This window comes from Centruroides sculpturatus, unplaced genomic scaffold, assembly GCF_000671375.1.
Source record: "Centruroides sculpturatus isolate CEXI.00-Female unplaced genomic scaffold, Cexi_2.0 scaffold5, whole genome shotgun sequence".
Classification (NCBI taxonomy): Eukaryota; Metazoa; Arthropoda; class Arachnida; order Scorpiones; family Buthidae; genus Centruroides; species Centruroides sculpturatus.
This window is the reverse complement of record NW_019384397.1, coordinates 489,527-516,611: the sequence shown is the minus strand read 5'-3', so window position 1 is coordinate 516,611 and position 27,085 is coordinate 489,527. Positions and strand designations below refer to the sequence as shown.

General features: G+C 29.5%; 1 protein-coding gene across 1 annotated transcript in view; it reads left to right on the top strand.

Moving 5' to 3' along the window:
• The window catches only part of LOC111618446 (exportin-7-like), a 124,517-nt gene that overhangs the window by 77,997 nt on the left and 19,435 nt on the right, over positions 1–27,085 (top strand). Inside the window, exons 13-16 of the mRNA XM_023359991.1 lie at positions 5,039–5,144; positions 7,652–7,861; positions 12,936–13,080; positions 24,417–24,564. Of these exons, the coding sequence (XP_023215759.1) occupies positions 5,039–5,144; positions 7,652–7,861; positions 12,936–13,080; positions 24,417–24,564 (609 nt within the window). The remainder of the gene's footprint in view (positions 1–5,038; positions 5,145–7,651; positions 7,862–12,935; positions 13,081–24,416; positions 24,565–27,085) is intronic.

The following is a 27,085-nucleotide window of genomic DNA, read 5'->3' as shown; positions in this document are numbered from 1 at the left end:
GTTATCAGTAAGAGAAGTTATAATGGTTCTTTTCAACAAGTTCTCATGAGATCACCAAAATTAAGCAGTATGGGGTCTGTATAATATACTCTAGTCAGAAATAGAATACTGAAAACTATAGTTTATCTCCATCAACATCTTAGTAACATTACTAATTCCAAGGATAAGATAGAAAGCAGAAAACATAGATAGCGGGTTGGACACCCCTGCTTTAGACATTACTGCAGATGGACAAAAAAGACAAGTCTGATATGAAAATAGAGTAGCATGGTTGCAGTGTTTTTTTTTTTTAATTGTTAATGTTATGGACAATTTTCTTGTGTGCTCATGTTTGTTACACTTAAAATATAACAATACCACCATATCTGAAAATTAATATTAAGAAATAGAAATTTCATTTAACAACATACAAGAGTTAAATCTACAGAGACTTCATTTTCACCAAACAGGAAATGACATCACATTCTTTAAATATCTTGTTTTATGAGCTTTAAATGTGAGGAATAATAATAGTAATAATAACACTAGTGATATAGTAAAATAATAAAATAATTTTGTTACACATAAAAAAAATTAAAATTTTGAAGGTACAACCTACATTTTGTAGCTCCAGTACTTAGAATCTTATCCACTTTTCCTTATAATGGTGACATTTGTTATAAGGAAAAGTGAAACTTCCAAAGACTTATAAGCTAAACACTCAATTTTCAGAGGTCTGTTTTTCAGAAATGCTTGAGAAGTGGGTCCTATTATTTGTGTTTAGAGTTATATACTAACCACGTTTCATTTGAATTGGAGACCAAAACATCTGGCCTTCTCCTTGTTAGCTATATCAGACTGTTCTCTGTATAAGAACAGTTACCAGATAATCCATGTTAATATGGGAATAATAAGCCTGATAATAATAATCCCTGTCTGAAGCGATTAATACAAAGGAAAACAAGATTTAAATAATTCTTAAAATAGCTTGTATAACTCTTGAATTAGTTAAAGATGTTTATATTATAATAATTCATAACTTAGTAGTTTTTAAATTTAAATTGCTGGGGACAATATACATAACATTTTGAAAACCAATGTTTTCAAAATTTTATGTACAGTACATTGTTCCCATAAATAGAACATGTTTTGAAAACATGCTCTATTTATGTTCAAATATTTTTTGCTATTTAAGAATCATATGATTTAACTTCAATTATCCTCATGAATATGAATGATGATAAACTTGAAAGAGCTAGGATAAATGTTTCTTTTTATCAGAAATTCCAATTAAAACAGTATACTTGTATTGGTTGATTTTATGAGAAAATTAAAATTGGTGTTTAAATTTATGTATTTGATAAGCTATTGATAAACATGTTAGATATATATTTATGATTTTNTGCCACTGAATTACTGCGACAATGTTATAGCGCGAAATAAATGCGTCATTATGCCTTCACTGGGGCATAGTGAAGGCATAGTGACATAGCACTTTCCTGCGTGTTTGCTCCTATAAATTATACTTTTCCTGTTCGCAACAGAGTCGTGCCGGTTATATGTCTAACTCTGTTCAGGGGAAAATTTCAATTGAAATTACACGATTTCCTTAGGAAACTGGAAACGTATACATGGTTAATCGGGGTTCCCTGCCCCTATACTTTCCAGATCTGGTCTCCCCATTCAACTGTCTAACTCCATTATTGAGATTAAAAATGGACAGATAGACAACAGACGGAGCACAGTGGAAATTTATGTCTATAAATTTTTTTAAGTTACACTTTAACAAATTGCAGCCCAGTAAAAACCCTACAGTAACCGCGTCTATTTAACCACCGAACTCCGGTAGTCAGTGGATTTGCGCATGGCCAAAGGACTGACTACGTAGTTTTCTGGGTTTTCTTTGAATTAGTAACACTTAACTTGGGGACAGCTTTATATAAAAGTCTTCCCGAAATGCATCCTCCTTGACAGATTGCCCACGTGTCGCGTTACCTTAACTAAATAAACCAAACCAATTATAATAATTTTTTTATAAATGCGATATTTATAGGGATATGCTTAACTACCATGAAACCTGCACACCCCGATTGTATTTCCGCTTATTAACTCATAAGCCCATTGCCCAAAGTTCTTTCACGGGTATTGCTTAAGATGTTCCAATGTACATCCAAATTAATCTATGTGCAAAATTTTAAGGAAAAGGTAGAGCTGGAAGTGTATTTCTGTGTTGATGTTTATTTTACTTATTTATTATCATGTTGTCCTTGCTTAATTCAAAATTTTCTGTAGTTGTAGTCTATGTAATGTGCACTTTATTTGCGTGTTTAGTCTTACTGTCAAATCTACTTCCGGTATGCTTATGCCACAAGTTTCGAAATTTATCTTTACTTGGATGTTTTTGCTGAGCTTTACTTTTTTAATCTGATTTCACTAGTTTTTTTGTGAGATCACATAAAACAATTACTCTTGCATTTTCTTATTTAAACAAGTTATATGAAGTCTTCAGACGTTAAGATTAGGAACTTCGATTACAAGGGAGGCCATCACATCCTAACACTGCAAATATTAATTTAGACCAGTATTAATCAGTAGTCATTGAATATCCTCCTTTCTGGGAGGAGATCAACGACTACTTTTGGTCCAATTAACATCAACCTCCATGTGCACAGTTTTTTCTTTCTATCGTACTAGTGGTACGATGTCATTCGAATAGCAATATTACATAATACGAGGTTACCAGCCTGCACAAAATATGTTTTAAGCGGTTTTCGAGGGTGCCGAGTTTAAATATTTGGCTAAAATTGATTCGTTTCCAGATTACCGATTACAAACTTCATACAAATGCATTTTATTAACAGTTTTAAAAGAAAAAAATGTATAGACATCTTATAGAGAAATAAATTCAATTTTGTTTGCAAACAAATTAAAAGATTCATTTACATTTACATTAAGCTTACAGTAAGAACAAAATTCTTACTGTAAGCTTTAATGTAAACAGAATTGATTTTGGTAAAGATGGTCTTGAAAATTTATTCTATTTTAAATATTTAACCATATTATTGTCATAATAAAAAGTTGTTTTTTTAGTCCTTAATTGCATATATACCTAATTTTGTTTATACATAGTAGATAGGTTCTGTAAAAGTCTATATAGAAAAAATATTGTTATTATGGAAAATTGAAAGATTGGTTCCAGACCTTAAAAACCAGTAAAAATACTACACTAAACCAATTAATTTAAGAGGATGTGTTTAAACAAATCTTTAAATTTTAGTTACTAAATCAGAAGAGGGACAATTATAACTTACTTATCAGCAAAATTTAATAAATCTATACTATTGGCACAAATTTAATTTAATTTTTCTACTTTTTCAATTAAACACCAAAATATCTCTAGCTTTTAACACTAAATGGCATAAAAAACTATTCCATATTGAAAGAAGTCAGAAGAAATGTAATCATACAAATAAATTATTAAGATATCTCTGTCTCAATAATTCAATAAGGAAACAAAACAATGGTATATAGAGAATTTGAACAATTCTTTACATTCATTTATCTTTTATTCTTATTTTTTTAATGATACATCTTTGAGCAGAATAGTTATATTCTTAATTGACAAAACGGTTATGCACTCAGAATTGTCAAATAACTACAAAACTCCCTTCAGCTATGTCTCAGAAGGTATTTCAATGATTATAGCTATGGTCTGATTGCATATAAACGGTATGCCACTAGAATGCCTTAAAATTGCTACTCCAGTTCCTATAAAAAGACTTGCAGAAACTCACTGTGTTCAGGATTTTCACTGTACTTTTACACAGCTGATACAAAAGATGTATCATTAGGCTGAGGGAAACAGGATGGTCATTTTGTTGATTTTCTCACAATCAGGATTATTCTGACTTGACTTAGAAGGTGTTGGGACAATGGATATGTCAAGGAATACATACATGACAGGCATGCTCTGGATGACCCAGGCAGATCATCAAGACAGATGATTGTCTGATTGTAAGACCAAACATGAATAGCTGCACAACAGTGTCTTTGTCCACTATCCAGAAGCAAGTAGAAGTGTTGCTACAGAACACTCTGTCTTCATTGGTAAGACAGATTAGAATATGCAAATTTGCATGCATAGCTATCACTACATCTTGCATGCCCATTAACATCCCAACATAATTAGCTTTGTTTATAATAGTATCATTACAAAGAATGAACTACTATGGATTGGCAGCGCATTGCCTTTAGCAATGAATCTCTGGTTTATTTAGGAATGGATAACCATCAAGTGTGATGAATCCCACTGGTGAACACTTCAATTCTACCTTTACTATTAAGCAACATAACTGTCACCATTGTTAGCATGCTGATCTGAGGAACCATCTTATATGACATAATAATGGTATGAGGTAAATTGACGGCATAGCAATATCTTCAGGAAGTCCTGCACTCTTGTGTTGCCTTTTATGGAGGGCTGCAAGCAGCTATGTTTTCACAGAAGTATTTTTGTCATGTTGCCACACTTGTTTGTCTTCCCCGGTCTTCAGATGTCCATCAGGCATTTGTGGAACCAGATGAGACACCACCTTCAGCTGTCAATGAGTGTCTCCATGGCCAACTCTATTGTCACATTTATTCAAGCAAGAGAAGATCCTAAAAGGTACTAAAGATGTCTTTAAATTGTACCATTCTTACACTGGCAATTGCCACTTTGCTATGATATTGTAATTACTTATTATTGTTGTCATTATGTTTACACTAAGAAAGTTTCAAGTTCCAGTTTATTCAATTTCACTACTGTCTTTTTGATGCATAATTTATTTTGTTACCAAGTTTATTTATTACATAGCTGTTTGCTTATAGAATTGCATTGATTCTGTTTAGAACTAAGTTATGCTAAGCAAATTATTTTCAATCTAGCCTAAATTCTAATCTGTTGAGACATAACTACATAATATTGTAAATTTTCTCAAGACAGTTTACAATTGTTTTTAATTGGTTATGTAATTTAATTTTATATAAAATGAATTCATGCCAATTTTTATTTTTTCAGGTCGATTAACATGGCTTGTTTACATTATTGGAGCAGCAGTAGGAGGCCGTGTTTCTTTCAATAGTGCTGATGAGCATGATGCAATGGATGGAGAATTAGTTTGCAGGTTAGCTTATAATTTAATCTATAAATGTTTATTTTTGTCATTGTTAAATTAATATTCAAATAGTTTAAATATTTTCAAAGTAAAATAATTAAATGCTATACATGCTAAACTACTTTATTTTTATTTTTAAATATCAAACTTGGCATTTAATTTTTATATAAATTTTTATTTTAGATTATATATCTTTATTTCATATATTCTGCTTATACATATACAGTCAAACCTTGGATTACAAACTTAATTTGTTCCTAAAAGTTGTTCAGAAACCTGATTGTTCTCAAACCAAAACAAATTTTCTCATAAGAAACACTGTAAAATGGATTAATCCATTTCTGATCCCCAAAGTAAAAACTTCTTTTTACCTTTTTAGTGGCATTTCATGAATAAAAAGCCTACAAATGCAATATAATAATATTTATAATATAATATTATCTATACAGTAGAGCATTGATTATTCGACTCAATTGGGCACTCAGGTTGGTCGGATAACTGAAAAAATCGGATAACCGAAAATAATGAAAAAAATACATTATTAGTATAGTATATTAGGATATCCCATGTAATTAGTATATTGCTATTAACCAACTTCGTGTTGAATTTTCATCAATGTTAAGCCTAACAAATTTTTTTAAAATAGTAATTGTTGCTATTGTATCGTTATTTTTAAATTTATTTTATTGCTCACAAAACAAACAACCACTCATAATTAGAAAATTAAGTCTCATTTAAATACTGGCCTCCCTTCAATGGTCAAGCCGTAGATGCCAGCTAAAACACGCAAAAATTTAACAAAAATAATATTAAAGTATCCAAGACATAGCCAAATATTCTAGTGCCACATCACTAGCAGACATTTGAAATTTGCCGACTAGAACGGTCAGTTAACTGATGTGACAGTTAATCGGGGGTCGGATAATCGATGCTCTACTGAACCTATATCCATTTCTGCCAATTGAAACTGAAACTAACACTTTACAAAAAGTGCTATAAATAGAGACTCAACTCTGCCTGGTTGAAATATAACCAAATCAATCAAGCTGGACACCAAGTACTTTATCCACACTTTCCAAAATATTATGATACAATTGATTTGATTTAAATTTTAATTAATTAATTAATTTTGATTTGATTTTTAATTTTAGTTTCAGTTTTGGAGTAAAAACCAGTTTTAATTATTTTATTATTTTTAATTAACTGGCTACCTATTATTAATATGTATTATGTTAAACATTAATATTATAATATTTATATAATACATTAATAAACATTATTTAAAATGAGTTAAACACCTTTAACTATGAATTATTGGATGTCATTTATAATGTGTGAATGTCAATTATCATGGTTTTTATTAATTTGATTTAAATTGAATTGTGATTCGTACCAAATAGGGATTGTAAATTTACCGACTTTTTCATTTACTGGTAATTTGGTAAATGAAAATTAAAATACTGGTTTACTGGTAAGTTACCGGTAAATTTTTTTCTTGAAAAATAAAATTAAGGTGATAAAAAATATAAGTTATTATGATTTCCATTTCACATTTTTATTTCAAAGATATCAAATATAAAAAATATAAAAATTAAAGTGTTATTCTAAACTATAATAATAAATATAGAAATAAACAGAAATAAAATAATACAGAAAAATAAAAATACAACAGAAATAATATATAGTACCTAATACCATTTTATTGATTACCATTTTTAAAAAAATTAACTTCTCAAGAAACTTAAATTATTTATACTCTTATCTCCTAATTTTGATCTAATTTTTTTACAAAATAATCCAGATCCCGAGAATACCCTTTCTGATTCAACACTTGTTGGACGAATGGTCATTAAATTAAAATTAAACAAAAACTATCTCACATAAAATTAATAATGAGATATATTGTTGCTTACACTTACCTGTTTTTTTTTTTTTTTTTTCAATGTCCCTTTAGCCCTTTTAAATATCTATAAACACAATATTTTCTACATAGAAATTTCTAGTGTGGATTTTTCATTTACCAAATTACCAGTATTTTTTTTTGTCAATTTATCAGTTAACTGGTAAATTGATAAACCTGTATACAATCCCTAGTACCAAAAACCAGAAGTAGTAAATAGCATCTTACCCACATGCACATTGAAATCTAATTTGAATAACATCATCAGCAATGGTTTGTGTTGTGACATCTAATGACACAAGGCGAATCTTGGTGCCGCTATTCAATCAGTAGTCCTGTCATTGATTGGTCAGATCATCAACTTTCTTTAATATAGGAAGTTGACCATTGGTGGCCAGCTCTGCCTAGTAGCTTGTTTGGAAACTGAGTTAACCGGAGCAAATAAGGTGTTCAAAATTTTGTTGTAAACAGGGGCATTCATAACCCAAGGTTTGACTGTATATATAACCATAATATATATAGAATATATATGTATATATACTATATATATTTATATTCTGTTTCATATATATTTTTATGTTTAAAATAATTTAGAATTTATACATTTTATTTATAGGGTCCTTCAGTTGATGAACCTCACTGATTCTCGGTTGGCTCAAAGTGGTTGTGAAAGGCTTGAATTAGCAATGTTAAGTTTTTTTGAGCAGTTTCGGAAAATATATGTTGGTGATCAAGTTCAGAAAACATCTAAAGTATATAGGAGATTATCTGAAGTATTAGGACTTAGTGATGAATCTATGGTGCTTAGTGTGTTTATTAGAAAAATGTAAGAATTTTTGTTATTTTTATGAAATATTCATAATACTAATTAATAGTGCTGACACTAAAAATTTTTTACCTAAATATTCAAGATAATTTGGGTAATGCAGTGTTTCTCTACTGTGGTTCATAGTCTAGTGGGAATCTGCAAATGTGTTGGTGGAATTCTTGAATCCTCAGAAGAAAAAAGAGCTTATTACAGTAAAACCCTAAATTTTGAATTTTAAGAGACCAAAAAATGACAAGTTTGAGTTATGGATATATGTGAAAAATAGGAAAATTTTTATTTAGATGCAAAATACAAAGCATAAAGGATGTAATTCTGTGATATGTTTAGTTCAAAGTGTTTATTTGAATCAGTTATTTTTTAGAATGATATATGAGGCTATAATAATTATTTAAATAAATATAATGAATTAAGATATAGTACAAAATTACTTCTCTAACCTACATTGAATTTGTACCAACAGTTCTGAAAATTGTAAAAACAAATATTTATTGCAAATGTATAAATATAACATTTTAGAAATTGTTTTAACGTTTCATTCTTTAACTGTTACCATCGCTTTTAAAGTGGTCCAAAAAGTAGTAAGTCTCCCAAATGTATTAGCCTAGAGTCCTACAAATATCTCAGTCTGCTACTTGTAGCCCAATCTTGCAATTTCAAAAACCAGTCATATTTTAAAAGATAAGAGCAAAAAGGGTAGTCCATGGGTAAGGTGACATCCAAAAATGTTTTACTGTAAAAGCAAAGCCATATTTACCAGATTAGAGTTGTTCTTGGTCTGTTGTTCTCTTATAGCATAGAGGCACTTTGATCTGAATGAATGAGTTAACATATGCATATCACAGTTGGAAAGAATTTTCACTTTGAATTTCAAAGTAGATGTATTTCAAACTAACCAAATTCCTTAATATGTAAATCTCTATATCATCATCTGGAACAAAAGTACAGTACAGTTACAAACTAACAGGATTTGAACTATCTGAGTTTGAATTAATGAGGATTTTCTGTACTAAATCCAAATTTAGTAGCAACTAAACTCAGATTTAAAGAACAAAATGTGCAAAATTATACAAAGCAAAAGTATTAAAATTTATTTTTAAAAAAATTTTTAAAATAAATCATTTTAATTACAGCAGGATTTTTGTAATCCAACATTTAGAATGGTTCTGTACTATTGAAAATGCTAGATTACCAGACATTTTTTTGTATTTTTGCAAAATTTGAAAGTTACATGTAATCTGAACATTGCAGAAATGTTATTTTGCAGTTGTGACATAAACATATATTATGCACAGGAAAGCACTAGTGAAAATGTCTGGCATGACACAAAGTGCTGTAACAAAATGAATTATTTCTTTTGAGCCCATAGTTAATCTCTCAACATGTAGCAATATGTATGGCCACATCTTTGTCTTGATTTCCAGCTGAGATCATTAGTGATATGGAACACTAAAGATTATATGGTTACATGGAAAACCCAAATTCCAATTTGAGGAATATTAGCATTCTAGACTATTGTTGGAAAATCTGAATTATTGATTCTATTCAGAGGATGGATTACCAGATGTCAGATTAATAAACCTCTACTATATCAGATTTTATTCTTTCTTAAATTTCATCTAAAGATATGATATTTAAATTTATTGAGCTAATTACTTATTAAAAACAGAAAAAAATATTTTGAAAATATATACAGAAAAAATAACAGTAAGACTTTATAGAAAATTACTGTTGTTTTCAATTGCGATAATGTGATGTGTTCCAATATTACAATTGAAGTTAATGACTCTAAGAAGCTAATAATCTAATTATTATTTTGTTAAATATTTAAGAATATCATTTAATGCTATTTTATTCCTTAACTAGTTTTATTTCAGGACCACTATTGTTTATTTAGAAATTAATTCTAGTAGAAAATTAGACAAAGGATAATAGCTGATTTGATTTCTTTGATATTTTAAAAAAATGAATGCCCTATTTAGATTTATCCTCTAAATTATTATTTTATTCATCAAGATAATTACTTTAATTTATGAAAATATAGTGGATTGTAAATTGATGATGTAAGAAACTATTGATATATTGACAAATATGGTATGAGAACACACATATTTTTCAATATTTTAAAGGATGGATGATAATATTTTAATTTCAATATATTACAATTAAATAGCATCATCTATATTGATCAATGTATTAGTAGAATGTAAATTGACATTGGGAAAACTTGGTTATGTCTGCATTCTATCAGGAATTGCAGTTTCTCCTTAGCCTTCATTAAGGCTAAAACATTCTTTCTGTATAGTTTGGCCGGCATTACCATATTATAACATAAAAGGTCTATAATTTTAACATTTATTGAGCTAATTAGTTGAGCTAATTAAACTAATATACAGTTATCCCCATAATAACAGTATTAGATGATAGTTATACTATGTTATTAATACATGATAATTATAAAAGGTCATAGAGTGTTGCTGAATGATTATATGTAGAAAAAATTAAATGACATTTTCTATACCATCCAGATTTTAAGATAAAAATTAAAAATTTATATCTATGTTTTCTTCTTTTTAAGGAACTCAAAATATTGTTTGAAATTAACTTTTTTTGCATTTGCTTTATTAATATATTTAAGAATGATAATATTTCTAATATGTTTATGATTATTATATGTTAAAATACAATTTAAAAAATATTTATTCTCTTTTTTATTTATTTATTAAACTATTTTTTAAATTAAGAAATTATTCGTATACACACTAAATACTGATTGAAAATTGTATCAATAAAACTGCTTTCTTTGGGTAGTCAAATTTATTTGTTATAATAGAAACATTTTTGACTTATTTCAACAAAATTTGGCTTCCTAAAGTAAATTGTTTTTCAATAATTTTATACTGTATTTGTTCACCATTAACAGTAGGCCATTATAAGTGAAAAAGTTCTGTTTTTTGCAGATCAGGTGCATCAAGTTTTTTGTTTTGAATATAATAGCTGACTATTATTTTTCAATAAAACCTCAGAGCATCTGATGGTGTTTCAACTGATAACATTAAAAATCTTTTTAATATGTGAAAAGGTGCAGGCAATTGAAACTAATTGCTATATTTCATCTAAAATATTTGTTTTTAATAGACACTGTGGAATCTCATATTAGTGATAAACAAGAAATTCATATTGGTAAAACTAGGAACTAATGTACAGTTATCCCCCATAATAACAGTAGTTAGGTTCTGAAAAAGTACCATGTTATTCAAATCTATGCTACACAAAACAAAAGACTAATACAAAGCACAGGGTTTGTTTCAAAAATTTGCAAAATTGTACTATTTTTTTTGTATTTAAGAGAAATATGTTTATTAAACTAATCAATAATTAACTAACAGTCATAATCAAAAGTATTACACATTAATATAATTTTTTCTTCACTGCTAACACCATTAAATAAAAATTTTTTTTTTCAAAATGTTTTCATTCTTTGTGCTTTCGTATTGACCTTAATCTCAATTATCAGTAACATCTTGATTTTTCACTACATTTTTTCATAAAATTGATATTTTCTTTTGCTTGCATTTGCCTATTTTTAAAAATTTAATCATTTTATGTAGTAACTTTTAATTTAATCTATAAAACAAACAGAGCAAGTCTTTTGGATTCATTTAGAGCAATATTATCAACAATAGCGATACTTGTTTATAGAAAATCTAGGACAAAGAAGAAGAAAATTGTACAATCAGTTCTAATTAAAGAAAACCAGGTGAAAGGCATGAAACAACATTAATATTTCCAATATTATAAAATCTGTAGGAAAATATGAGGTAACACATGCTTGCTTAAACAAAAAAATATCAAATGACTGTTTTGATTTTAAAAATTGTGACTTTTTATCTGAGGATGTTCTCAAACCAATTTGTATAGGAGTATCCACCAATTTTTGAACCATGTTGTTCGAATGCTGTATTGTATGAGGGATACCTGTACTATACATTTTTGGGGGCATAACACCAATTTTGCAGCCTCTTGACACTCGCCTAAACAAACTTTTGAAAGATCACTCACAAATGAAATGGAAAGAGTGGATTTCTAATGATGAACATGATGAACATTACAGAAAATGAAAATCTGCATCATACCAGCATATTGTAGAGTGGGTTGTTGAGTGTTGTAAAGAGATTGATGATAACATTGGTTGTCTTTTGAGCAGAATGGGGTTTACAAAAGGACTGTACAGAGGAGCCTACCAATCAAAATTAAATTTAAAAAGTGTATTTTATAAAACAAAATTTTCTAATTGTAAAAACATCTCCAAAGCAAGTGAGTGCAGTTGTATGGAGTGTGATCTCTCTGAGACTGAAATCAACATTGACAAGCTGCACAAAGCATATTTGGCAGTTCAAACTACAGTGTTGAACTAGGTTGAAATTAGGTACCAGCATGTTTGTTATAGTATAAGGCTGTGTTCAGACATGCTCTTACATTGTTATATTACATATGGCCAATCAAAGAAGATGATATTTGTAAATTTTTAAATAACATCATCTTTGATTGGCCAGATGTGACTTAATGTAAGAGCCTGTCTGAACATAGCATTACTCATATAACATTTGTAGTAATTGTTAGTGTTTATGCTGTTGTTGAAAAACTATGGTAATAATGAAAATACAGTAGATATGTTATATACATGACATTTCAAATTGTAAAAATTAAAATAAAACAAATAAATATATGCTCTTCGATAAAAATAAAGTTTTGTGATAAATTGTCTTTCAGCCTTTTAAATTTTTAAGGCTTTATCTGAATATAATGGCATCAAATATAAAAGCCCCTGCATTTATAATGGTTGGCCATTAAACATGAACAAGTACAGTATGAATAAACTATGTTAATGTAAAATAAATTATTTCTTAACCTGAATATTATTAATCCTTATAATAGCATTTTAATGGAAAATGAGCTTTAAACTTTCTGAAATCTGCTGACAAAAGTGGCATTAAAATGGTTAATTATTAGCATTAATGTAATTTACCAATTGAAATTATTTTATTTCTTAAATTATTTTTTTTTTTTTAAGCATTACCAACCTTAAATATTGGAGCAGCAGTGAACAAATAATATCAAAAACTCTGCAATTGTTGAATGATTTGTCAGTAGGTTATAGTAGTGTTCGTAAATTGGTTAAATTGGATGAAGTTCAGTTTATGCTCAATAATCATACTGTAAGTAATATTTGCATATTATCTTTTTACTTAATATTTAATAAATGGCACATTGGTTTTTTTAATATTTATTGAAATTGGGTGAAACTTCAATAAATGTTAAGAAATTTATACAATAAAGATATTTTTAAATTTATACATAGCTTATAAATTGTTAAATGTATTTTTTATGAGAGATAAACTTATTAAATACCAATAAAATGAAGTATGTTTAGACTATATTATATTACATAGTTTCCAATAACAGGCCTTTGCCTAATATGACTAATAAATATCTTAAATTAAATTAAATTACATAGTTTCCTGTTATATTATTGGGAAAACATTTCTACAATTTTAATAATAAATATTGTAAATTTTATAGGATTGATTTGCAATGTTAGTATCAAATTTTTTTTACTTGTTAATATAAATAAGGATACACAGTACATCTATTTAATTCAGTATGTATTAGTGGAATTGCAATTGTTTAAAAAATTGTAAGCTTTTAATGAAAATTATAATTGATTATATAGTAGAGCATCATTTATCCGAAAGCTGATCAACCAAAACATCGGTTAACCGAAAGCGTTCTGGTCGGACTGTGTCGTGCAGAATCAAACATTTCTGATACTAGATTAACTTCCAAAATATAATTTTTTTATTTTTTTATTTTTCAATATATTTATTTTTTTGTACAAAATAAAGAAATAATTTTTAATGATACAATAGCCACAATTATAATTTTAAAAAATTTACATTAGGCTTAACATCAACGAAAATTCAACGCAAAGTGATATGCAACAGAGAAAAATTTCAACATGGGATAGGTTAATCTATTTTTTCATACATAATCGGTTATCCAAAAAATAAGTTATTCAAACAACCCCGGCCCCCAATTGATTCGGATAAATGACGCTCTACTGTATTTAATTGTAATTGTTAAAATGCTAGAACAGGAATGCTCTAGCTATTAATGAATCTCTGCTTTAATTATGTTTTCAATGAAACTTTATATCACTAGAATTTTTGTTTTTTATTACTATGGATCTGAAAATTATTTAGGGAAACAGTCATTTCATGTCTTTTTTAGAAATTACTAGTTATTTTATAAAAATTATCATTGTCATTAACTTCAAGTATATTTATTTTCTTACTTCAAAAGGAAATAATCTTCAACTGAATATATTGAATATTTTATTGACAGTGAAACAAATATTTTCATTATCATAAATATTTAGCCTATAATACTTTGAAAAAATTTAAACTGAAAATAACTACATTTTGACTTTCCTTAGTAGTAAGGAAATCCTTACTATCAAAATAAAAGATATTACATTTCATATACTTTTTGATACAATTACCACAAACAGGTTTTGTGCATCTCCAGAAAAACCTATTGGCTACTATAAAATGTGGAAATACAAAATGCTAAAACACAACTACAGGTGTGTATGTACAGTGGTATCTCAGGATACGAACGTCCCAGCATATGAAATTTTCAGGATACGACATTAAATTCGAACATATTTTTCCTCCGCGATACGAACAAAACTCACCATACGACATTATATTAGTTTGCAGCGCCATTTTTTATTCATTTCTGTTCATCGGTCTCAGTCCACGTGTTTGCTTCGTCGTGGAGGTTGAAATTAGGTACCAGCATGTTTGTTATAGTATAAGGCTGTGTTCAGACATGCTCTTACATTGTTATATTACATATGGCCAATCAAAGAAGATGATATTTGTAAATTTTTAAATAACATCATCTTTGATTGGCCAGATGTGACTTAATGTAAGAGCCTGTCTGAACATAGCATTACTCATATAACATTTGTAGTAATTGTTAGTGTTTATGCTGTTGTTGAAAAACTATGGTAATAATGAAAATACAGTAGATATGTTATATACATGACATTTCAAATTGTAAAAATTAAAATAAAACAAATAAATATATGCTCTTCGATAAAAATAAAGTTTTGTGATAAATTGTCTTTCAGCCTTTTAAATTTTTAAGGCTTTATCTGAATATAATGGCATCAAATATAAAAGCCCCTGCATTTATAATGGTTGGCCATTAAACATGAACAAGTACAGTATGAATAAACTATGTTAATGTAAAATAAATTATTTCTTAACCTGAATATTATTAATCCTTATAATAGCATTTTAATGGAAAATGAGCTTTAAACTTTCTGAAATCTGCTGACAAAAGTGGCATTAAAATTGTTAATTATTAGCATTAATGTAATTTACCAATTGAAATTATTTTATTTCTTAAATTATTTTTTTTTTTTTAAGCATTACCAACCTTAAATATTGGAGCAGCAGTGAACAAATAATATCAAAAACTCTGCAATTGTTGAATGATTTGTCAGTNCTAAAGTTTTTTTTTTTTTCAATGTACTACTTAGCTTTGATTTGAGTGTGTTATTCGTGTTGGAACAAATTATTTGGTTTTACATGTAATCGTACGGGGAAAAATGATTCACCTTATGACATTTTCATGATACGATCTCAGTTTTGGAACGGATTAATTTCGTATCCTGAGATACCACTGTATATGTATATATATACAGTAGACCCCCTATACGTTCTATTGCGTAGATACGTTCCACGTTATAAGAATTTCATGTTGTAGGAATCCTTAAATACATGAGCCAATCACAGCCTGACATGTGCAGTTTACAAACTACGGCTGTTTGAAAGGTTTTATTCCATAAAATTAATCAATTCTAGATTAATTTGACTCAATATTTCCAAAATACGTATAAATTTTTGGGAATAATCCATATAAACTATGCTATAAACAAAAAATTGTAGGATTACTTACCGAGTGTGCACTGTTCGATGTCACCATTGCTTAAGCTTGTTTTCATCACGGAGCAGTGCACCAAATGGCGGCCGTGATTTCTGATAAGTTATTTTTCTGCGAAAACTTCGTTGAACTTTGGAGACATCATTAATAGAAATAATTTTTATGGCCGTTGAATAAGAAATGTTTCTTTCACAAGAAATGTATACAATTAGTGCTGTATTAGACTTACAGTACTAATTTACATGCTGTACAGATGATAGTAAACTCAATTTACCCGCCTAAACTCTCCATAGCATGGTGCTGGACGGCGGAAAGTAGTTCAGCTGCTCGACCACTATTAGTCCAGATTCGACCAATCCTGTCACGACACAAGTCGGCGGCGACGTTTTACAAGTCCCTTTTAGCATCCTTATATGAATACTGTCGCAATTTTTTCGCTACGTTGTAGGAATCTCCGTTATAGGAACCCACGTTATGGGGGGTTGACTGTATCTGTGATTCTGTTCCTGAATTTTGTATTTCCAGAAGTATGGTACACTTTTCATTTGTCTCTAAATATGATTTCTGTAACATCAGAACTACCATCAAAGAGTTTTCCAGCAAATTTCTCATTAACCTATTATAATAAGTTAATGAGGAACTTGCTCTAATGTTGGAATTGCAAAGTTATATATTTTTATTTTGCTGATGATTAGATGCTGTATTCAGAATATTGTAAAGAACATATATAGGTCTTTGCTTGTTGATTGCTTCACTGAATAGTATCTTGACATTCAATGAAACATCTTTTCTGCTATTGCAATCTTGTTATAAAATAGGATGGTATTCAAATTTTATATTTTGGATTATTTTATGCTGGAATATGAACATCTGGATGGTGATATTCATAAGTTATGAACTTGAATCTCTCACACTGGTATAAAATGTGTCATAACAGATCTGTCTGTAAATTGCAAAGCCATAGTACCATGTAGAGTTGTTTTTATTATTGCTGATAATATTCTCCTGGTTTGATGAATTGTGTCAATTTAACTTTAATGCAATTGTTTTACATCGCTTTAAAATATTAAAGCGATGTAAAACAATTGTTATGTGTGATGATATAGTTTTTGTTTAATAAGGAACTTAACTTTTTAACATTTACTGTCATTAAAAATTTTAAACTAAACTTATCTGACATGTTTCTATATACAGTAGAGCATTGATTATCCGACTCAATTGGGGACTCAGGTTGGTTGGATAACTGAAAAATCGGATAACCAAAAAGAAGGAGAAAAATACATTATTAGTATAGTATATTAGGATATTAGTATATCTCATGTAATTAGTTTATTAGTATATCGCTATTAACCAACTTTGCATTGAATTTTCATCAATGTTTAGCCTAACAAATTTTTTTTCTTTAAATAATAATCGTCGCTATTGTATCATTAAAAATTATTTTTAAATTATTTTATTGCTAACGAAACAACCACTCATAATTAGAAAATTAAGTCTCGTTTAAATATTGGCCTCCCTTCAATGGTCGAGCCGTTGATGCCAGCTAAAACACGCAAATATTTAACAAAAATAATATTAAAGTAGCCAAGATATAGACAAATATTGTAATGCCACATCACTAGCGGACATTTGAAATTTTCCGACTAGAATGGTTGGTTAACCAATGTGATGGTTAATCGGGGGTCGGATAATCGATGCTCTACTGTATATTGAATAATTTTACAACAAGCTTTCCAAAGGTCACAATTGTTCATTAGCTGTGATATATGTGTAGGTGATCCTATATCACTACAGGTCTTTTTTAAAAGAAAAACCTTTAAACAAGAAGGATTTGAAACATTTTCTTTTAATTTTCCCAAAAAAACAAACTTTTTCTTTAACCTTACAGCATTCGAATCCTTTTTGTTTAAAGGTTTTTCTTTTAAAAAGGACCTGTAGTGATATAGGATCAATTAATCAATCAATATTTATTTAGATACTAAAATAGTACATACTTGATACCACATAGCATTGCTGAGTGATATAGGATCACCTACATTGGCACAGCCTATTACAGGATTAGATTTATGAAAAAAAAAAGTGATTACATTCCAGAACAAGAAGAGTTTATCAAAAACTAGGCTGAGTGAATAGTTGAATCATAGCACTAATTATTTGTAAGAGAAGGGGTAGAAAAACTTTTTCTTACTTTGTCAGGAACAAAATTTTACAGCAGAATGTTAAGCATAAAGGGAGTTAAAAAGGAAGATCTACAGATTGTGGCAGAAGAGCTTTGTGGCACAATAGATGATGGTCTGAAGGTGTTGGCGTTAGGGGAGCTTATTATAAAAAGTAATGATTTTATTAATGACCCAGATTTTGTATTGGAAATTCCAACCTTGACTGTTGCAGAAAGGAAATGGAAGAACAGGAAAGGCTACAAAGCTGAAGGGAAGCAGGTAGAAGCTGAGAGAGAAAGGGAACGCCAGCATGAGTTGGAGGTAGTGCAGATTAGTGCTAATAATCAAAGCAGGGTGAATAACAATAATCTTAACCTTGTGGACAGCCATCCTAATGATAGGCCTGATATGAGTATTGAGAAATTAATTAAAAGTGCGAAAATGTTAACACTGCTAGTCCCAACTAGGTCCAAAAATTAGAACATGTTTTCTTATCTCTAGAGCAAGCGATTCAATCATAGAATGTTCCAGAGGAGATGAAAGTGGAGATAATTATTAATATTCTGAGGAGAAGGCCATGAACATTTTAATTTATATAACTGGAGATAAGTTAAGGGATCATGTAAGTGTTAAGAAATTAGTACTACAAGAATACGAACCATCAGCTCAATAATGCCTAGAAAATTTTATAAGAGCTATGCGAGACTCGCATGCAATTTATGTCAAGACTAGTGTTGGCTTGGGAATATTATTGTGAGTTGAGGAAAGCAACAGACCTTGAAATTCTAAAACAACTAATCATGTCAGAAAGATTATTGCAGACGTTGGATGCCAACATGGCTGCTTATATAAGCATTCATCAGGGTGAGGGCAGGTTCAACTCTTTTGACATGGTGAGAGAGTGATCTATATTTCAAAAGTAAAGGAAAATTCCTAATCGAAACGTATAATGATCCGCAAAGGTTGCAGTGCCTTTCAGATCTTCAGGGTACAAGGAAAAGTGGATCTATTGCCAGGAAATGAAATGGAGGGAGTGCTTTATTTGTAGATCACCCCAACATATTTCTAAATTCTGTCCGCAGAGGATAAGGAATTTGCCCATAAACAATAGTTGCACTCAATGACCTGCAACAGATTGGAGACAAAATGACGACACAGTAGTGGCAAACATAAAGTCAGAATGCTTTGGGGGAAAAACAAGTAGACATTCAAAGTCAGCTCCTAGCATTCAACCACTACAACACGTTACAGTAAACATAGATGGGAAAGATACTGAAGCTGTCAGATTCAGGCACACAAATCTCAGTCTTGTGCCCTGAGGACAATGCTGATTCAAATTGTGGGGGCTGGAGGATGATAGTTTTGAGTTCAGCATTTGGAGAAGAGACTAAGGCACAGATAGTAAAAGTCCTTGTGGTTGTTAAAGACCACTGCAATCAAAATTTATTGACCCTATAGAAATTATGGTGGCATTGATGAAGAAACTGAAGGGCCCTCATATCATACTGCTGGGTATTTATAAAATGTTGGAAGAAGAGAATAAAAGCTTGGTTTCCATGGAGACGGAAATTATCAGCTATGGAGACACAGATATAGCCAAAACCTGGACATTGAAAGGGAAAGGGGCACCAGGAGAAGAGAATCGCAAGATCAAAGGAGAGTATGTCATTGAAAGTGATGAGGGAGATATAGAAAATGTACTCCCTGGAAAAGGGATAGGAGACAGGAGTCCATTGGAGTGCTACCATAGAGGTAGGGGATGAAAGCATGAGAATGCAGTGCAAACTCAAACACACAGAAACTGAGAGAAGAGCAAGCAGAAAACTCTGGAGACTGTCTGAAAGAAACTAGCACAAAATAAAGGAAATTTTGTTTTATTAGACGGATTAATATGCCACAAAGATAAAGTGTTAGGAGAAACAGTCCTTCAGTTAGTTCTACCTGAGAGTAGACAGAAAAAAGTTTTGGAGTTGGTGCACAAATCAGTTTTCAGAGCACACATGAGAATAAGGAAGACAAAAGAATGGAGCTTTTATTGGTTATCTATATTGCAAGACATGCAAGAGCTGCTAATTGAGCCAATTGCAAAGTGAGCGACAGAGCACTGATAACTCCAGTACTAAGACCAGAACTATCATTTGAAGTTGTTAACATTGACATTATCAGGCCTTTAGAACCGCTTTCCAGGAGGGGACATAAATATGTACTTTGCCTTATGGATCAACACACTTGTTGGCCAGAGGAAATACCTATGCATTCACTTAGAGCTAGATCAGCTTGTGAAGCCTTCTACAGATGTTCACTACAACTGGGATCCAAACATCATTGCATGTGATCAAGGCATCAATTTCACTTCCGACTTGATACGAGAATTTTTGAAGCACCTGGGCGTCACCCCAGATTTAGTTGTCCGAGATATGCTGCAAGTAATGTTCTGGTCAAACTATGGAATAAAGTATTATATACTGGCACAATGAAGTGACTTTTCTTCAACACTGGGCAAGTTTCAATCTTTATTCAGTTAGAACGCTTTGCTATACATCTACGTTTCGGGCATTTGCCCCTCCTCAGCTAACTAAATATATATAAAACATTATATGGATACAACCGAACACAAATAAAAAACTAAAAAACGTACAAAAAATTTTTTGTGAAACATACCTCAATTCGATACAAACACCAAATATACAGTTAGGGAGAGTAATATGTGCTTTTAGATAATCTAGAATACAAGAATACAAGGTGAGATACAAGTCACAAGAATACAAGGTGAGATAAAAAAGCTCAAAGTCGATATAGATTATCTAAAAGCACATATTACTCTCCCTAACTGTATATTTGGTGTTTGTATCGAATTGAGGTATGTTTCACAAAAAATTTTTTGTACGTTTTTTAGTTTTTTATTTGTGTTCGGTTGTATCCATATAATGTTTTATATATATTTAGTTAGCTGAGGAGGGGCAAATGCCCGAAACGTAGATGTATAGCAAAGCGTTCTAACTGAATAAAGATTGAAACTTGCCCAGTGTTGAAGAAAAGTCACTTCATTGTGCCAGTATATAATACATAAATACAACATGGTTTCGACAACAACAATATGGAATAAAGTGTTAAAACAATGCTTCATCGTGTTATCTGAGAGGACCCCCAAAACTGGGACAGACAAATCCCCTTCTTGTTCTTCACTTACAGAGAAGTGCCAAATTGCACGACTGGGGTTTCCCCATTCAGACTACTATATGGAAGAGAGGCATGTACACTTCTTGCAATCCTCGAATCCACTTGGGCCGGCGAGATCCCCTTTCTTTGAACATGACTTGTTCAGCTGTCGACTGCTTACAAGATCTCAAGGGTAGACTGGAAACAGCAGTGCATCAGGCTGCATTAATGGCAAATGAAAACCAAAGAGCATATGCTGAATACTTTAATCAAAGGTCATCAATAAGAAGGTTTGAAGTTGGGGACCAAGTCATTCTACTGATTCCTGACTTGGGTAAAAAAATTTATGCATGATAGACTGGTCCTGGCAAAATAGTACAGTTTTGCCCTCCACATTTGTACAAAGTTAAACTACATGGAACTAACATTAGACAATTTCACATGAACAAGATTTAAATGCTGTAACAGATTTTAAAAAAATTTGTATTTGATAAGATTAAAGGGTGTCTTCGAATTCTCCTCGCTTGAAGATGATTTTAAATGAGACCTGTGGTGATATGGAATTTTCTGCAATATGTATTAGGAATGAATGCCTTTTGATAATTATCAATGAAGAAGCTTAACAGTAGTGAGGCTAAACAAAACTTACCTATTTGTAGTTTTTCTTTCTTTCAGTTTTCAAATCAAAATAAATAGGTTTGGTTAATCTGGAAGTTTATTTCATTTTATTTTATAAACACATTGTTCTAGAATGTTCTAGGAACATTTGTGGAACTTGAAAGATGCCATGAGGAAAAAGAATGAAATAGAAGAGATGCAACCATGTAAATTACTATAAGCATTATTTCTCTTTTCACAATTGCACATAATGATTAATGATTCCATATATATATTTTAATTATCACAGAGGTAAGTTGTTCTCATTATTTCAAAAATTATATGTTATTAATGAAGATTAACAACAGCAATAAAATATTATGAAATTGATATAAATATATATATCTTATTTTTGGTACCATGGCAAAGTTTTGCTTCATTTGACTTGTCTGGTTCTTCTAATTTTATAAATGGAAATTTAAATACAGTAGAACCTCGAAAACTCGGCCTAATGTGGACCGAAGGGTGGCCGAGTTTGTGAAAATGCCGGGTTATCGGGAATGGGGTTAAAAAATATAAGTACGAGTGTTTTCTCAGAAAATACTGTAGTGTACTTGTATGTATTGTTTACTTGAGTATATAACAGAGAATAAACTGCCCAAATACCCTTAAACAAAGGAAAAGTACGTCCTTTATGAAGGCATAGAGCCTTTACTACATGAAAATGAAAATTAATGAATACACTGTGTACAGTAATTTACCTGATAAGACAGACCTCAGAAAAATACTTTATGAGAGCTTTTATACTTTTATAAAGCTGTCTATAATGAAAATTAATTAACTAAGGATTTTTTTGCCCTGCCAGGGTGTGGCCGAGTTATCCGGAGTGCCGGGTTATCGAGAGCCGAGTTTTCGAGGTTCTACTGTATTAGTTGTCTACTTGAGTTACACTAAAACAATGGAAAAATGTAATGCAAGTAAAAAATAATATCCAAAACAGAAATATGAAATTAATGATACCATATTTTCTTATTTTCTAGGTTATAATATGTCGTTCACTGTAGGAAAATCTATGAAGTAATAAAATTTTTAAGAAAAAATTACTGTTACAAGAATAATTCATAAATAAAAACTCCACACAATATTATTATAGATGTAATAAATTTTTATTTATTTGTTCTTATTGCCACTCATAGTATCATTTTTCCAAACAAAAAAAAAAGGCAATTGATTAATTAAAATCTATTTTGTAACATTTTTTAAATTTATGGGAGTTTTAATTGATGATTTAACACTTTAGTTACATTATCTAATTTTTACAGAAATACATTTGTAATTGAGGAGACAATATCGAATCTAGGAAAAGAACAATTAGTATAAAATTAAATTTTAACTTTATAAAATTTAAACAAGATTTTTGCCCTAAGAATCACATATTTTGTTAGTTTTGCATTACGAAATTAATCAACAAATTAACAAGCATTTATTAATTAGTTTAATTTTAACAAATTATAATTAAAATATTGTTATCCTTCCTGAAATCTTTTTTTTTTACAAAATTCAGATATTTAAATTGTAAAATTTAGATAAAAGTATCATTTATTTTTAAGTATTATTTTCCTTTATCTAAAGCTCTCATGCTTTTTAAATCAACTTTTTGACTTGTTATATTTTACTTTCCTGGAAGTCATGTAAGGGAAAGTATTGGAATTGTGTCAGATTTGAATTTCTGAGTTTTTTTGCAAATCTCCAAATTTGCAAAAAACCCTTGAACCTAAAAAAGTCAAAAAATGGGAAAAAATTCCATGGATGTGTGTTTGTGTGTTGGTATCTGTTTTATTTAATATCTCAGAACAGGATAAAGATTAAGAAATGAAATTTGGTGTGGTCACTTGTATATATAAGGAGCATTGATGCTATTAAATTTTGGTGGTTAAAAGTCAAATTTTAGCTAGCTGATCATTATTGTGATCTTATATTAGAAGTTCAATTTGTAAATATTGTCCATAAAATATTATTGAGTTATATAATTATATAGTGTAATAATTTAAATTCAGTGTTGCTTAATATTTTACATGCTTGAATTATTTTTTTAATTTTTAATAATAATTTTAATTTAAAAGTGTAATTATAATTCACAAAAATTCTATAAATACAGAATTTAGTTTATATTTATGTTATACATAGTTCTATTATGTACAGAAAGCTTTCATATCTATGTTATTTGACATTCAAACATTAAATTAAGTTTACATTATTAAAATACCATATTTTCTAGGGAAACTCCCATACCTCCTGTTTAATGTAAACTAGGACTAAATAGATTAATAATTTCTATAAGAACATATATCCTGCATCTTACAAAATTCTAATAAAAGTGTAACAAAAATATCATTACTAATCCCACTTTCCTTTTTCAAAATTTTTTATACATGTAACATAAGGGATTTCCCCAGAAAGTACAGTATTTAAAATTGATTTTTGTCTTAAATTTGCTGGTATTATATGAAGTTGTGTAATAATAAAACAAATTATAATTTTTTTAAATTTTTCAAGAAAATTTTAAAATGTAAAGAAATAATATTTGACCTTAATTATTTTAACAATTAAACATTTTTTAACAGAGTGAACATTTTCCATTTCTTGGAAACAACGCACAAATAGCTGATATGAGGTGTAGATCGACATTTTATACCTCATTAGGACGTCTTCTGATGGTTGATTTAGGAGAAGATGAGGAAAGATTTGAACAATTTATGTTACCTTTAACAGGTTAATATTTTACTCAAAATTTTATTTCTAATTTTCAACATAGGATTTTTAACAATTTAAAAACTTTAATCCCATGAGAAATCATATGCAAAGAAATTCTAATTCTAACTAACTGTTTTAAATTTCTACAAATATGATGGCAAAATAAAATGCTATGAATGGCAAATAACATGATACTTGTATTATTTACTTATTGTTTAGAAGGAATTTTGCTGAGTCATAGTGCATTCCTGGATAAAAGTTGATTTTTACAGGTTTATTTAAATAAGAATTTTAGTTGTAGCAGTAGTTTGTTTTATACAATATTTATAAAACAAGTTTAAAAACTTGAATGTTGTATTGGCTAGAATCACATTTGTTATTTCCTGATTATTGCAGTTTGTATTTAATGAATTAATACAATGATTCAGTAAATGTACCATTAAAAATTTTTTTTAGTTTAGCATAATTAGAGTTTTATAACATATATTACTAAATGCTACTAATGCATAATACCTGTCAACATCTTTGAGAACCAACTATAAATTTGATATATAATTATAAACCTGTCCTTTTGACCAGTAATAAATTTATAATTTTCCTGTTTAACTGTATCGTTTATACGCAGTGGTTCATTTCAATTGATCCACTAGAATAACTTGAAAACTGCATGTCTTATAAAAAATTCATTAAAATAAAAATGTTAAAGTTGAATGGGGCCACAAGATGGTAGTATTAGTTTCATAATGATAGCTCATACAATCAATAAAAAATGGGATCTGCTTCATTTTCTTAAATTGGAACCCTTATTTTTTTATTTTATATTATGATTCTACTAAAAACAAATTTTTATCTAAAATTATTTTTACAAAAGTTACAGGCATTTGAACTGCCAAGCCATGCATTACATCTATGGATATCTGTAAAGTTCTTTGAAAAAAAAGAAGAAAAATGTTTAAAAAATCATTAGGAATCTCTTATTATTTGATGGAGTCATTCTTTTTCTTCAAATATTGAATTGATACAAGTCAGTTCATTATTTGAAGAAAGATGATTGTGACAAAAACTCATGCCACAGTGTTAAAGCCATCAAGCTTGTGATAAAGACAAGACATTGATCTTGGTTGATTTTTAGAATCTATCTTCAAGCTCAGTTTAAGGTCATCTTAATTTTCTCAATGCATTTTTTATATTAATTAAACTTTAATAAAGTGTTTAATTAATATGAATTTTCTTACCTCACAGTTTTCTCCTATTGCAGATGTTCAAAGATCGCTTCATTTTCCTGACTGCATAAGTCAATTCTCTGTTGGAAATGTCTCAGTTTTTTATTAAAGCCAGACAATTACTGGATTAAATCAGGCTACATTATTGCTAATAATAATTATTAAATACCAAGTAATTTAAGTGTATTAAACAACCCGAAGTCCAATATATATACATAACCAAACTTTAAGGCAATCATTTGACTATGTACCAAGTAATTTGGCACTAGAGGTAGGCATTAGGTGCCATCTCTTATTAAATTTAATAATTATAATTAATAATGCATTTGGTGTTACTAAAAGTGTTAAAGTTCAAACACACAACTTATGATGAATGCAGTTTTAGAGAAGAATTTTTCAAATAAATGTTTGTTTGTTTTTTATGTAAAATCATAATACAGTCAAATCTAAGGTTTTGAACTTAATTTGTTCCTAAAAGTTGTTTGAAACTGATTTGTTCTAAAACTTAAGCAAATTTTCTCACAAGAAACAATATAAAATGAATTAGTCCATTTCTAACTCCCAAAATGAAACATTTTTTTTATCCTTTTAGCTGTATTTACATAAAAATGCCTATAAAGGCAATATTATATTATTTATATCTATTTTACATATATATTAAAAGCAAAATGTTCTGTCACTGCCAGTTGAAACTAACACTTTACAAAGAAGTGCTATAAATAGAGACTCAACTCTAATTGCCAAGTTGAAATATAATGAAATTGATCAAGACAGACAACAAGTACTTTATTCACACTTTCCAAAATACAGCTGTCCGTTGATAATCCGACAGGATGGTACCAAAAGGGTGTTGGATTACTGAAAGTGATTACATATTTGGCATTGTTTTACTAGCAGCAGTCTACAATATTCCCTACTCCAACTGTTTGAACAGAACTGCTCACAGAAAACACACGAAATGTGTATCATCATGTAAGAATTGGGTGGGGAGATTCACATCATGACATGCTTCTGTGCAAGCAGACACATAACAGGGACAGGGACCTTGACGGGAGGTGCGTTGGACTACTGAGCATGTCGGATTAAAAAACGTCGGACTATCAAGGGACAGCTGTATTATGTTTCAATTAATTTGATTTCAATTTTACTTTAAATAAATAAGTTAATTAATTTTAAAGTACAAAGGCCAGAGTTTTAATCATTATTTTACTACTTTTACTTTTAATTAACTGGCTACCTAGAATTAATAAATTTTTATCATTTAATTTAACTTAAGCATATTTAAACACAAATTCTTGAATGCCATTTATATTACG